The following is a 15,603-nucleotide window of genomic DNA, read 5'->3' on the forward strand; positions in this document are numbered from 1 at the left end:
TGGCTTCCTTTACCCTGATGTTCCTACTTCATACCAAAACCTATCTAAAGTGCCACAGCTTTCATATGACAATGATCTCATCTTAAAACTCTGCAACCATCTGTCATATGCTGCCTTTTCAGTAATTTATTTATAGACCTGTTTCGTAAACCTGTTAGAATATAATCTGACAAGTGTTCATCAAGATAACACTGGATTATAATCTACACAGAAGCAAATTAAAAATAAAGATATTTTAAATGTTATAATTTCAAATGAGCTCTAATTCGCCAAGGCTGCTCTCAAACTGTGTTTTTAAATTCTCTACTTCTCCAGTGGATTTAAATAAACCAAAATAATTTTAACGCCTATAATAACATGCAAACATTAGGGAAATTACACATCAATATGTAATGTCAAAATTGAAACTACTCGTCTATAAAAGGACAGTAAAAGAGAAAGATGGCCATTCAAAATGACAGAAGATATTTAAATATGACAATGCAGCAGCATAAACATAAAACCTCACTCTGATATAAAAGAATTCTTAAGATCTAGTGTTCACACTTTGCTATTCTAAACACTTATCTATAATTCATTCATCACATATTTCAAGCTCACTATCTACAATGTGGTGTTGAAGATCTAGACTTGAGTTTTCCTTCCCAGGCAGCCTTTATTTTTCATGATCCTCTATAACAACGGAATCCACATGTCTCAAAACAAAGATCAAGGCTTACTTCATTCTACCCAATTGAATGTAATGGGCATATTTTCCCTACAGCAAAATACTATGAGATAAAAGGAACCTAAGTACCAAAATGGCAGAGTAGCATGGGCAAGTATCTAGACAGCATTAAAAAATACTGAAAAGCTCTGAAGTCCTATCAAATGCCTGATGTGCACAAAAAAGGAAATAGCAACAGTAATAACATAGTAGGTATTCCATAAAGCAACTATGAGCAATTTATTCATCTAAGCATTTTACTCTTACTTTTTCAGAATTATCTCAGATGCACCCTTGCTGAATATTCGATAACTTCCATCTGAATTTTTCAGGACAGTACTCATGGACTTCCTAACAGAATTGAAGGTGTAGACTTTGTACAGTGCTTCTTCTGGTATTTCATTTCTAACATCCTGATAATCTCGTTTTAAATCCAAAAGAAGTCCCAACAAGGCACATTCAGTTTTATTACCAACATGACGAGGTAATCCACCCTCTTTCTCTGGTGGCTATAAGAGAAAAAGGTTTAGAAGCTAGTATCATCTTGTTTCTCTATGACAGTTTAATTTATAATGTAAAATAGAATGCGACATTCTAAAACAAAACTATATAGGAAATTTCTAGTAATATCAGCATTTCAAAGAGGGACACAAAAAGGTACAGTAGGAAGGATCTCTGGGGCGAGAATGACATGGATTCCAATCTCAGCCATGCCAGTTACTAGCTATGTGAATTTTACCCCACTGCTGTGGTCCTTGGCTTCAGCATCTGGAAAACAGGTGCACTTATGACCCAAGAATTATGTGAGATAAAGGCATGTAAAGTTTAAAGCTGGCTCCTAACACATAGAGAGATTTAATAAATTTTAATTCTTTTCCTTTTTCTCTTCCTGTTTTCATTGAACATTTATGTTGAGTAATTCAAAGTTAAGTCTACTATACAAGTTTTTAAACTTAAAAGAATATGCATTAAAATAAAGCACTGTTGCCTTAAATATATATAAAAGCTTTATTTCCTTCATAGAATCTTCACAAGTAATTGAATTATCACTACAGTTATAAGGCCAGATGTGATCATCTTTACTTAACAATTGAAGACAGTAAAGCTCAGGCTTTCAGCTAGTAAAAGGCAAAGCTAGATCTAGAACCAGGATCTGGTAACTTTTCAATCTAATAATCTAATTCATGCATATTTTTGCTAGACAACTTGTATTAATTCTGTTCATGGTCTTCATCCATAAATCACTAGAACACATACCAAACTCCAGCAATTCCATACTTTATGTTGCAAATAAGACTTTTAACTTGCAAAGTTAAAAATATTTTATTCTAAGGCAGCACAAAGTCTAAAATTACTTTATTGAGTTAGTTTCAAAAGGTCTAAAGATGAGCCCATTGGTAAGATCTACTAAGAAACCAAACAGAGAATATAGCAAGCATATATAAAAACATATTCATTTAAGTTAAAGTCTGGCTTCAAAATTTTCTTGAGAAAATTGAGTTTACTTTCTATATAGTAAGATAGTCTGGTCTTTCACAAAATAAACTAAGAATTTAAAATTAAGAACTTGTTCTAGTTATAAGGCTTGAGTGTTTCTGAACAGGGGAAATTCACAATAAAGGAGGAGGAAAACACAAGTAAACCAAGTTTAAGCTGATCAACAGGTTTTACTCGTAACATAAATGGTATAACTATATGACTTTTAAAACCTTAACACATTCAGCTCTCCAATTTATATATAATAAGGGTAGGTCTGAAGAGCTACATATAATCTATTATTACACATTTTAAGACTAATTTTCATATGTAAATTATTAAAGAAACCTTACCAATATTTTTGATGTATAAGCACAATTCACAGAAATTCCTGTTACAAGATAGGACAAAATATTTGGTGGAATAGCTTCTGGTTCAGGAATCTTTTTATAGTGTTTTTCATTTATGTAAGCTTGAACAACAGTCATTCTGTTCATTGTCAATGTCCCTGTTTTATCTGAACAAATAGCTGTAGCATTTCCCATGGTTTCACAAGCGTCCAGATGCCTTACTAAGTTATTATCTTTCATCATTTTCTATGGCGACAAAAAAAAAAAAAAAAAAAAATCACACACATACACACAACAAAAAAAAAAAAACCCACTAGTTAAGCAATATATAAAACCAATCACCTCATTACATAAAATTGTAAAGTGCTTTAAATTAAGAACTAAAACTCCCAGCTATATACAGGTATACAGTATAAAGCACCAATTTAATACTGGAAGAATTTTACTATATTTGACCTACTTAAATAAGCTAAAGAGCATACTGCCTTTCTGTAGTCTCAAATTTTTTTTTTTTAACCAGTGCCTAACATAATCTAGTAAGTGAATACAGACACCTGCACTCATATGCAAATCATGTTGACTCTAAGCCTCCCACAGCCTCTGTGAAGTGTCTTCACATTATATAAGAGCAATGACAATCTGTCCTCCAGGTACAGAGGTACTTGAAGCATTGTAAAAGCATATGACATTTAAGGATTAAGTCTCCTTATAAAGTGGAAAACAAATCACCATGGAAAAAGTAGCTTTTATCAGTTAAAATACAGATTTGTGGGCATACGGCTGCCTGATTTTTTTTTTTGCTCTAACAGACTGAGATAACATATCAAAACCAGAGTGGGTCATTTTTATCTTTTCCACATGCCAGTATACCTGGTATTCTCATCCTTATGATAATCTTTTCCTCTTATTTACAAGAACAAAATAGTTTCTAAAAAACCAAGAGTTTTCACAGTAGCCCCAAAAGGCATTTAAATGAAAATGCTTGATAATTCATTTTCAAAAATGTAGAATGGGTTAAAAACTACATAGAGCTATTTTACAAAGTATGTTCTGTGACTACTAATATGTAGGATACTGCAAAATTGGTTCCTTGAAGAAATAAATATAGGGAAGAAAGGTGTACCTCCCAAATTACTTGTGATTTGCATGAATGTTCAAGATTAAAAGAATGAAGTCCTACAGTGAAAAAAAGGTGCTCAATTTTGCACAGTACTAATAAAGGATGCAGAAAAAGAACAGTAATTAACAACATATGGGCTAAACATTTAATAAAAACTTAAAGAACAAAAAAAAAAAAACTTAAAGAACAGTAGTTAAAATGCTCTTTATTCATTTTCTATTAAAGAAATATAAATTAAATCTGCCTATATCTTTTTGATCCATTGAAAAATTAATGTTATTGATGACTACTCAAAATGAACTGACAGAACTGATAAAATGAACAGTATCTAAAACTTGTCTACCCCAATTATTTCTAATTATTTCAAAACATCAAAAAAAGACAAATAGGTGATTACACTATATTTCATCACACTAAAACATTTACCATTTGAAAGTGAAAGATATTATATGCCTAAAGAAAATAAACTCAAACAGTAAGCAAAAAATATTCATATCATGATAGGTTTATTGTAAAAATGTGTTGGAATACTGAGGATCAGAGCGCTAAAGCAGAAACTATGACTATTAATATTTCTCATCACCACAGCAATACTACTTAAGAATAGCAAATTTAACATCAGAAAATTAACAAGAGTAGCATTCTTCTTCCCCATTAAGTATAATTTTATCTGCTAAGCCATTTTGAGAGATCAAAATTGCCCTAGCTAAACCTTTTTAAAGATCCAATTCACCTTTTTCATATAAGATATAAAATTAATTAAAGTATTAGTCATCAACCAACTTCAGGTAAACAGTAGTGAGCAAAGGAGTCAAAGCTCATTTTTAGCATTCTACTTGGAAAACAAGAGCTGAGCTACCACGGGTAACACTGGAAGAGACTTGAATAAAGAGCAGGTAATTCACAGGAAGGAACAAGTAGGCCCCAGATTCTGTGACACATGACAGTGGGGCTGAAGAGGGTGACCAGAGGGAGACAGGTACAAGATGAAGCCTGAGAGGTCAGGAGGGCCACCCTGGGTAGGATTTTTTCTAAGTGTTTTATGCTTAGGAAATAATATAGCTGCATTATATTTTAGGAACAGGAGTCTGTCTACTGTGTGGAAGCTCAGCTGTGTTATGATGAGGACAGGAAAGCAGAAACAAGGAGGAACTTTGGACTGGAAAGAAGCCTCTTCACTGTTTTCCCACAGGTCAATGACAAGCATTCTTACTTTAATTATAGAGATGGGGGATAAGGAGGTGATGTGACTTGCAATGGAACTACCATACAGTGAAAATTAAACTAGAACTTTGCCTCACAGTGTTGTGCTTGGTTTTGTGTCAAGAATGCCCTGTGAGGAAGTGCACACTCTTGATGTATATAGACTTTCAACTTGGGGGCAGGGGCGGGGAGCAGCGAGGATGAGGAGACCCGTGATAGCATTTATAAAAGGAATTATAAATTTATGGAAAACTTCTACTTTCAGAACCAGAAAGAAAAGAGTAACCAGAGATGTGAATTTTCTCCACCAAGGAAAGTTTTAAACTTAGTAAATCCACTTAACCCTTTCCTGCTTACCTTGACTGAATACGCCAGCGAGATAGTGACCGCAAGGGGAAGACCTTCTGGTACCGCAACCACTAGGACTGTAACTCCAATAATGAAGAACTTCACAAAATATTGTATGTAAATTGGTGTGCACTCAGCAAGCCATGGTCTCTTCTGAACCCAGAATGTATCAATTACAAAATATAATACTAGAATGATAACTGTGATGGCAGACATCAACAAACCTTTCAGTATATTAAAAAAAAGAAGAAGAAGAAGAAAGATGCCATTATTTCAGTAGTCAGACACTATTCATTGTCAGGTACATATTAGCCACTGGAAGAAATTACCACTGGTTTGATGATACTTACTTAAATTTCTCTGAGAAACTGTTAACTTTTTTTTTTTGGCACCTAACTCATCATTTGGCATTGTCAGATTTAAATTTCTGCTTCCAAGTATAGCCCTTGTCCCCAGGAGCGCTGGTAGAAAGTGTGATTCCTAGACTTAACTGTATCTTCAGCCTTCTACTAAAGCTAAGACAAAATAATAGGCAACGACAAGGAAATACCAAAAGCTTAGAGTAAGTGGGTACTTTATATGCTGGCAACTGCTTAATGTTGAAAATAGAAGCTGGTAAAAATCTTATCAATGGGGAGACTTGGAATTAAATACTCAATCCTATGTTTTTTATTAATAAAATAAATTCTCAATTGTTATTTTTTCATCTATCCTTAGTGCTTCATGTTTTATAAGCCATTTACCTATTTTGTGGACTATTTAGCCTTTTACAAATGTTTACTAAAAAATAAGACAAATCTACATATCTGCACCTAATAATCCAACCATTTTCCCCCATTCCCCCAAACAATCCACCCTTTTCCCCAACACTGAGGCAGGATTACCATTTGGCTATATATTACAAAAAGAAAATATTTGCTATTGGATAAACTTAATTAAGAACAGAAACAAAAGCCTCACTTTTTCAATATACTCCTAAGAAACAGAAGTATCTAATTTAAGTGATTTTAATAAAAGATGCTGATTCCTCCACTTGTTCTTTCACATAGATGATACTAGAGGGCGTGCTCTGTTTTTAGCTAAGAGCTCTGCTTCTGCTCTTTGCCCCCCATAAAAAGTGGTTGTATTAACAGGTGTTTTGTAGTAAGGACAGCAATTTGGAAACTGGTCTCACCAGGATGGTGTTCTAACTAATCCATTCAATTTAAGTAATTTTAAGAAAAAAAATTTTTTCATCGTCAGTAAAAAGATGAGCAAAATGTGTGGTGAAATTTCTTATTAAAATATAGTCATGGGGTACCTGGGTAGCTTAGTTGATCAAGTGCTTGGCTCTGGACTTTGGCTCAAGTCATGATCTCAGGGTCCTGAGATTGAGCTCTTTATTAGGCTCTGTGCTCAGTAGGGAGTCTGCTTAAGGATTCTCTGCCCCTTCCTCTCCTTCTGTCCCTCCCCCTCACTCATACACATGTACTCTCTTTCTCTCCAATCAATCTTTCGAAAAAATAAAACACAGTTGAGTAATCTGTTCTGAGAAACTACACTATTAGCATTCTGTCTACTGCTCTCAGTTATCCTGAGAAATTCACAGATAAGAGTATGGGCTTGTGAACTGGGCAGTCTTCATCCTAACCTGACCACTTATTACGAGTTCCTGCCACATAAAATGGGGGATAAGAGTCCCTAAGCTACAGTGATATTATCAGGATTTGTAATAACTCAAAGACCTGGTATATAATGGATAAAACTGAAAATATTTTTAACTCCCTCTCCACCCAGAGAGCAACAATTTGCAGCCTTAAGTGGGTCAAAAGATCATTTTCAAGCAGATTAGCATATTTTATTTTATTTTATTTTTTATTTTTATTTTTTTGAGATTAGCATATTTTAAAAGCAAAACCCCTTATTTTCTTCTGTACATCATACCTGCTTTGCCAATCTGAACAGCCAGCTTTGTAAGTTTCCCTTGTAAGACAGATTTTTCCTTTTTTGGCAAATTTGCTTTCTTTTTGTCTTTTTCATCACCATCTCCACCTTCTTCACTCTTCAAAGGCTGCATTTCCATGGCTGCACCATCCTGGGCTTTTGCTAGATTTAAGAGCAAATAAAACCTCACTACATTTTTAAAGGCACACAAAACTATTAGCATTTTGAAATTATTTCTGAAACCAATCAGTTTCTTACAGAAGCTAGAAAAGATTTAAACATTCAACTTTGTGTGTGCATAGGTATATGTCTAGCCAGAGAAAATAAGACAAGAGTGACACTACTAGGCTGTGAATCTTCATACCAGATTTGAGAATGTTGTGTCAGGTAATAGGGATGAGGAAGAGGAAGAAACATGGGATCCTTAAACTAAGAACTAAATACCAAATCATTTCTCTTCCCCGCTGTTGTGTTTGATGAGATTTACCCCAAACACTATAAATCCCTTCCACATGTGACCATAATGTAGAACATTATGTGTAAACCATATAAATAGAAAAATGTACATGTTTACTGACCTAAACAAATGCAAAAAAAAAAAAAATCTAAGTTGTATATTTTGTTTCTTACACATTTTTCTTAGCAATACTACAGTAATCAATATTAAAAAACCTGAAGTGTTTAAATTGAAAGTTACCTACATCTGGATTTTTCTTAGCATAATACCACAAATCACAGTTAAAATCTTACTGCCATTGTAAAGGCAGCCCTGAGTAAGGCAGTGGCAGGAAGAGAGGTTAACTCAAGTTAACATCAACTGTTTACTTCCCCTGGTACCTGTATCCTACTTTTGGATGAATACAGTACATAGTAGATATACTTTTGGATACAATGAAAACAAGCTAACTGTACTTTTAGCCTTGTGAACTTACCTTTATTGCGATTCTCAATAGCTCCATCTTGTTTCTTATCTGTAGGAACAAAATGGGAATTAAAGCTTTCCAAAAGAAATGAAGACAGTCATGCTAAATTATGCAGAGGTAGTTCACATTTCTATAACAGAACTGTTACACAATGGTGTGCGCTCTTATAGATTAGAAAGCATTTGGCTTGTAATGACCTGCCTGCGTCAATCACTCCCTAGGTCTTAACCAGGGGAAATACTCCAAAATGATTTGGGGCATCTGTACTTGTTTGATTTCTCCATAAAACTTTACTCTTTTAGATGCTGCAATGAACCCAAATATGGTATAAGAGGGTCTCAAACTAAATACACATGCAATTCTAAGAAAAGAAGAAAAGGGCAGGAATAGGGAAGGAAGGAGAAATGTCATAAAGACAAGAGGCACATGAGAAGGCTGTGAGGAGAACGAGAGCCCAAACTATGTAGATAGGAGGCATAAGTAAGTAAAATTCGAGTTATGAGGGTAAAGAATAGGCCAATAAGACTACCAGGTAAGGTATTCCCCAAATTACTTTAAATTTGGAGAAAACAAAGATGGGAACATCTGAAGCAATAAAGTAATCAAGGAAGGAATAAGTCTATGGTTTGGAGAAGACAGTATATTACTGAAAATAACAAAGAGGAGGCCTTCAGCCAATTTTTCTTCCAATTTCTCTATCTAGAAGAACCATCTTCAAACTGGGAAATGTGGAACAGAGTCAAGAAGGAACAGATGCTCAAGATAGACGAGGAGATAGTAAGAGAGAATCTAGCTACTTTCAGCAAGCTCTGAGTTCAGAGAGGGACCAGACAGCTACATTCTAGACTAGGCAGGAAACAAGAAAGATTACCCTGAACTGCTTCTGAGTAACGGCCAAAGCAGTTAAGGGAATGAGAGAAGGACTGAAATCCACAGATGGAAACATGGCCCATTCTATGAAGAAAAACAACACACCAAACAGAAACACAGTCCCGACAATCAAAAATGAGAGGATGCGACTTAGATGTTCATTCCTGGGAACATTTTTTACTGGATTAATGAAAACAGAAGTTTAAGATCTCAGGAAAAAACAAACAAACCCCAAACCATGCTTGTTAGATAAGATATTGTGGGGGTCAACAAGAAAGCTGCAAACTTCCCTTCCTTTTTAAACAGGGTCCATTGACCTTCGACTCCTATAAGTCAGGATACAGCACAGTGTATGGTTAAGAGCACAGACTCTTGAGTCAGACAAGCAGGTCTGATCTGTCACTTACTAGATCTGTGACCTGGAGCAAGTACATAAGTTCTGTAACCTGCAGGTTACTCATCTTTACGTCGTTGTATGATTTTAAGGATTAAGGAGATAATGCACATAGCATTCAGTAAATGGTCATTATTACTGGTTTTCAAATTGCCTTCCACTCCACCTTAAGAAACCTAAGGAAGCACAGGGAGGGCTATTGTGAGGACTGGGGCAGGAGAACTTAGAATATGGGGGTCTTGCTACCTTCTCTTCCAGTCAGAACCTTTCAAGTATGTTTTTGTTTGAATGAAAAATCCTGCAACTGAAGACAAAACCCAAAGAACAAAGCATCCAAATATTAAAAGCATGGCTGTAGTTACAGCAAACCAAAATTTTAGCAAGGTTTTTGTTTTAGAAGATCTCAAAATACTTATGTTCAAGAAGGAAATAAGGGCTTACTATCCTAAGTAAAATTAAATAAATCCAAGTGGTTAAACCACAGTAAACTGCTGTCAGCCTAAAGAGAAAGAACTGTGGAGGAGCAATCCTGAGTGGGAGAAAGGGGTGTATGAAACTTAGAAACTTAGAAACAGCGTGGGGAGAGCTTTTTAAAAAAAGTAACTTAGAAACAGGGTGGGGAGAGCTTTTTAAAAAAAGTAACACGCTTGAAACACCTGGGTGGCTCAGTCAGTGAAGCATCTGCCTTTGGCTCAGGTCATGATCCTGAGATCCTGGAATCCTGTCCTGCATCTGGCTCCCTGCTCAGTAAGGAACTTCCTTTTCCCTCTCCCTCTGCTCTCTCTCTCTCTCTAATAAATAAATAAAATCTTAAAAAAAAAAAAAAAAAAAAAAAAGAAAGAAAAGAAAAGAAAGAAAGAAAAAAAAAAGTAACATGCTTCCAGCAAAGTAATTTTGAGCGGTCACCCAACTTTCTTGTATGATCCTTGTGGATAAACTATGGTTATAAATTTTTGCTGAGGATAGAACACTTGTAGGGATAGCAGATACAATGGGACAATATCAAATTTCTAAAACTTTGATATCAAATATTTTGGGCTAAATGCAATAAACATAATAGGAGTCAGAGTAACGTTTTCACCTATTTAAGTATCGAGTGGGAAATGTGAATAGTAGAAAACTTGAAATAGATGAAAAACTCAATGAGACCAAAATGTGATATATGGCTGACAAAGCTATGAATTAAGAAGCAAAAAAGATAAGCAAATAGGAAGTGAGAGTTTACATGTTGCTCGTAAAATAATAGAAAGATGCTAAAACTAAAGAATAAACAGAATAAATAAAGCCAATGAAAGTGTTCAAGATGCTGAACTTGTATGGCTATGGTAAAGGAGATTAATGTGTTCACTAAAGGCCCTTTATGGACTAGAGTCTACAGGGGAAACTAGGAAATGGAAGGGACTCCATTAATTCTACCACTTGAAAGTACTATATCGAGTAACTTTTTGTAGATCATTTCCTATCAGAACCTCATAAAAGAAGTACATTTTTCTGTGTCCTTTCTTATGACCAGCTGCCATATTTCCAAATACCAATTCTTACAGAAAACTGCCAATCTTACTTTTCTTTTCCTTTTTCTTTTCATCCTTCTTTTCTTCCTCTTCACCTCCAGCTCCAAGTAAGGTAAAGATAATTCCAGTTTGAGAATTAACACCTACAGCAGTAACGACCATTCTTCCAGAGCCTTCCATTACATGAGTACCTACAGCAACAGAAAAAATTTTTTTAATTGCTATGGCTTTTTTCCTCCTACCCTCAAATTTCAAACTTTACTTGAATTGTCTTTGATATCCAGTATTTAATAAGATAAACTCAGTAAAACATTAAGTAAAACCCAAATTCTTATGCTTAAAGTTTTAACTCTGTAATCCATCTCATCTGAATTCAAAGCTCCCTGCACCACTCATGTATCATGGGATGCTGGGCAAATTCTAACATCTCAACTGCTCACCCATAAAATGAGGATAATACTACCTGCCATTTATAAAAATAATGAGGTTCAAATAAACCTACAAATGTAAAGTGCCTTTGCACACTGTCTGAAATTTGTGGGAGTTCAACGAATACATATTAATTTTAATTATAAAATTACCTTCACCATTACTGACATTTCTGAGAAACACATTGCTTAAAAAAGAAATATGCTTATAAGCAAAAGGATTCTGTAGCAACAAATGCCCCATTTACCACACCAAAGCCCAAATCTGTACCTAAACCAGCTTTCATTATAGTCGGCCTAGATTACTGCAACAGCCTCCTAGCTAGTCTGTCTTTCCAGTTTGCCTGACATCAGTTTTAATCTTCCTAAAATATGAATTTTCTCAGAAGTGTCTCATGGCTCAAAACTGTCGGATTCTAAACTGCCTACTGGATTAAGTCCAAAGTCTTCTCCCTGAGATCAGCTAACCTCTCAAACTTTTTATCCACTACTCTAACATAACATTCCATTACAAAAAGCTTTGGAACAGAAATGGGAACACTGATTGTATTTTAACTGTTCCTTACAACAATCCTGCAAGTTGGTAAGCATTATTTTTCTTATTTTCTAGAAATTTGCCCAAGGTTATACAACAATTACAGGTCAAGACAAAGTTTCAATCCAGCTCAGTCAGGGGGTAAAGGGCATATTCTTATCATACAATACCAGGGAGTTTGCTTTGAGTTCTCTAACGTGTACATCCACATCTCTACACCTTTCCTCACTAATTAAAAGGCTTCCCAATCTCTCTATTGTAATATTTTTGTGAATTTTAAGTAGCTTTCAAAAGCAATTCTTTTTTCTAAACTCTCAATATAGTCTTCTTTACAGTTATCGTATTTGATCTCCGGGTTTACAACCATATGGGGGCACTATCTTATATACCAAGTCAATTAATGCACAAAGGTTATTTGCTAAATAAAATCATAAAGCATATGTACTTATTCCAGTAGTTAAAAACGTAAATATATTAATTATTGGGGAACTTATCCAATGTGAATTTTTTTAGGCCTCTGACTTTCTTGCTTTTATTCTTTGTTTTATTGTTAAGTAGGCCCAGCCCCAGCCCCAGCGTGGACCCCAATGTGAAGCTTGAGCTCAGACCTGAGTTGAGATCAAGAATCGGATGTTCAACCGACTGAACCACCCAGGTGCCCCTGATTTTCCTGCCTTTTAAAATCTATATTCTGAATATATCCTAATTACCAGCTTGTCAGTGAAAAGGCAAAGAAAACAAACGAAATTCAGGACAGTTTTTACTGAGCAACTTCTACATTTAAAAGGCAATTTCTTTCTTTTAACAATTCTGGCTTTTAGAAGATTTCTATTTTTTTATGTTCTATTTCTCCTTACCACAGGTAACCAGATGCTGGTGGTTAATGTGCTCAGGCAAAGTAAACAGTTTTTGTTCTGGTCATATCCCCACTGCTAACTGAATAACTGCTTTTAAAAATCTAAATTTAAAAAGCCAAGAACAGCAGTGAGAGATGGCATCATGAGAATAAATTTAAAAATAAATGCATTTTATGTTTTTTAGTACATTTTTGGAATAGGGAAATAAATGCAGAAAAACTTTCCCACCCACATTACGATAAGGGACTCTGCAAAGTTATTTCAGTCTTTTCTTAACCATGGAAAATTTACAGCGTTCTTGTGGTACACTTGGTGTGTTCGGGACCTGAGTCTACATAAAGCTTACTAGCAAGCTGTTAAAATAAAAAAGGACCAAAGTTCAGTTAAAGGACATCAATCTGAAGAGCTAAACACTTTGTAGTAAACTCGATGTACATAAAGGTCCATGCAGTGCATATGGCAAAAAGTCACAAGAGTACCACCTCAGTTTGCCAAATTCTGTGGCTCAGGCAGTCTATGGTGGTTAAGGTATGATCAAATTGCTTTCCCTTCCTTGGAAAGACTATATATGTAGACTTTACCAGTTAACAAATACAATTTCTCAGAAGTATGGCACAGAGCAAGCAAAATAAGTAGAAGTTGTACTTATATATGCAAGATATACGTATTTGGAATGAATTACAAGTACAGCTACGTAAAGAAAAAAACAAACAGGATGTTCTTGGTAGTGTAGGATTTTGAAGGTATGTATACAAATCCTAAGATGTTTCTGGATAGGCCTCTATTATAACTGAGACCTCTACCCTTTAATAACGGTGTTTATAAATGCATACATATGTAATTACTCTGATTTTTAGTAGTAGGATATTTTATAATAAGCTTTTTAGGCACATATTTGCAAATTTTAAAAAAGGGTAATAGTTTAAACCTAAGTATAAGCCCGAAGTTGTGACTCTCACTTAACTGACTTGTCACAGGTTGGACTTGGTTTCCGTAAAACCATGTTCAACCAGTTAAAATATAAAGTTCAAGGGATCCCTGGGTGGCTCAGCGGTTTTAACTCCTGCCTTTGGCCCAGGGCGTGATCTTGGAGTCCCGGGATCAAGTCCCACATCGGGCTCCCTGCATGGAGCCTGCTTCTCCCTCTGCCTGTGTGTGTCTCTGCCTCTCTTTGTGTATCTCTCATGAATAAATAAATAAAATCTTTAAAAAAATTAATAAAATATAAAGTTCACAGAGAAGAATGAAAAATTGCAGGTGCCAAGTTATTACATAGTTAAATCAGCAAACATCTCCCTACAATCTATAAAATGTTGGCATTCCGTTAACATCTGAAAATGGTAATAGAAGACAAATAGGCAACACTCTGGTTGCTCTGGTATAATTCAGTCTAACAAACATATATGTAAACAACTGTCTTACAGACAATTTTGTAAATTCTATAAGGAATACTAAAAAATTAAGAGTAAAAACCTGGATCAAATGTGAAAGAACTGACATGCTTTTGGAGTCAAGTTGTGATACTCTGGTTTCCTCTCATTCAGCATTTTTAAAGGCCAGTTTTCCCATCATTCCATCATTCCTTCCCTTTCATTTCCAAATAACCTCAGGTCAAGCTACCAGTTACTGCTAGAAGAGTCTCCCAGGTAGACACCCAACTGCCCATTTCAAACTGTACCCTCATCTGTACAAATCATACTCTTTATCCTCAGGACATCTCTTACCTATGTGCAAATTAAATCCTCCCTAGTAGACGTGGTGTTACTGCTACGTCTACTGTTGATTAGTCATGTAATCTTTGATAAATTTTAAGGATTTTATCAGTTCTTAAAAAAAAAAAAAGTCCTTTGTAGTTTACCATCAAGAATTCATTATTTGCTTTAAAAACAAATTAATCATTCTTTAATTTTATACATCAATAGGCCGTAAGAATAAATGTAAGATAGAAAAAGGGAAAAGTAGAAATCACCGGGCTTATGTTTTAGTTTTATCATTACACTAACATGAACAATGACTCTCAAAATCGCTTGCTTTTTTTTTTCTTTATTTGGACTCAAGCTCCTCATTTGTAAAATATGGCTCTGGATTCAAAAATCTCTAATATCTCTGCAAACTTACCAAAAAAAAAAAAAAATCCCTAAGGAATATAAGGGTGGAAGCTAATATAAAATACAGAATCGGGGTAGCCCAGGTGGCTCAGTGGTTTAGAGCCACCTTTGGCCCAGGGTGTGATCCTGGAGACCCGGGATCGAGTCCCACGTCAGGCTCCCTGCACAGAGCTTGCTTCTCCCTCTGCCTCTGCCTCTGCCTCTCTCTCTCTGTGTCTCATGAATAAATAAATAAAATCTTAAAAAAATAAAATAAAATAAAATATAGAATCTTTCACATCGTTGACTCTTAGGGAAACTGTGTTCAATGACAAATGGCATATAGTTGTGGAAGACAAAAAAGTTCAAAGAAATTCATACCTGATAGAAGTAAGGGATCTTTATCTAAAGACTTCTTAACATGATCAGATTCACCAGTCAATGAGCTTTCATCAATTTTAAGATCATTGCCCTGAATCAATATACCATCGGCTGGAAGAAGATCACCTAAAACAAAAAGCAATGGTATGCTAAATTATAAACAAGATTACAGTAACTTTACCTGTAGTGGAAGAAGTATTGGTCGTTTATTACTTACCATATTTCACCTGAGCAATATCTCCAACAGTAATGTCAGCTACAGGTATCTGAATGACCTGACCACCCCTGATGACTGTGAACTTCTGTTCTTGTTCAATTCGACTCTGCAAACCTCTAAACTGTTTTTCCTTACTCCAGTCATTGAAAGCTGTTACTAATACCACACACACTACTGACAAGAGGATTGCAGCTCCTTCAATCCAACCAGTTTCACCTTCACCTTCTTCCTCTCCAACAGAAACTTCTCCACAAACTATATGGAAAGAAAGAAA

General features: G+C 35.2%; 1 protein-coding gene across 12 annotated transcripts in view; it reads right to left on the bottom strand.

Moving 5' to 3' along the window:
• ATP2B1 (ATPase plasma membrane Ca2+ transporting 1) overlaps window positions 1-15,603 on the bottom strand; it is a 129,855-nt gene that overhangs the window by 29,954 nt on the left and 84,298 nt on the right. For all 12 annotated transcript variants that reach the window (XM_072724558.1, XM_072724554.1, XM_072724561.1 and 9 more), the window contains exons 4-11: window positions 15,330-15,584; window positions 15,113-15,238; window positions 10,875-11,015; window positions 8,059-8,097; window positions 7,127-7,288; window positions 5,213-5,427; window positions 2,536-2,778; window positions 974-1,215 (exon numbers count right to left, since the gene is read on the bottom strand). In XM_072724558.1, the coding sequence (XP_072580659.1) occupies window positions 974-1,215; window positions 2,536-2,778; window positions 5,213-5,427; window positions 7,127-7,288; window positions 8,059-8,097; window positions 10,875-11,015; window positions 15,113-15,238; window positions 15,330-15,584 (1,423 nt within the window). The remainder of the gene's footprint in view (window positions 1-973; window positions 1,216-2,535; window positions 2,779-5,212; window positions 5,428-7,126; window positions 7,289-8,058; window positions 8,098-10,874; window positions 11,016-15,112; window positions 15,239-15,329; window positions 15,585-15,603) is intronic.

Source organism: Vulpes vulpes, chromosome 10, assembly GCF_048418805.1.
Source record: "Vulpes vulpes isolate BD-2025 chromosome 10, VulVul3, whole genome shotgun sequence".
In the NCBI taxonomy this organism is placed as follows: Eukaryota; Metazoa; Chordata; class Mammalia; order Carnivora; family Canidae; genus Vulpes; species Vulpes vulpes.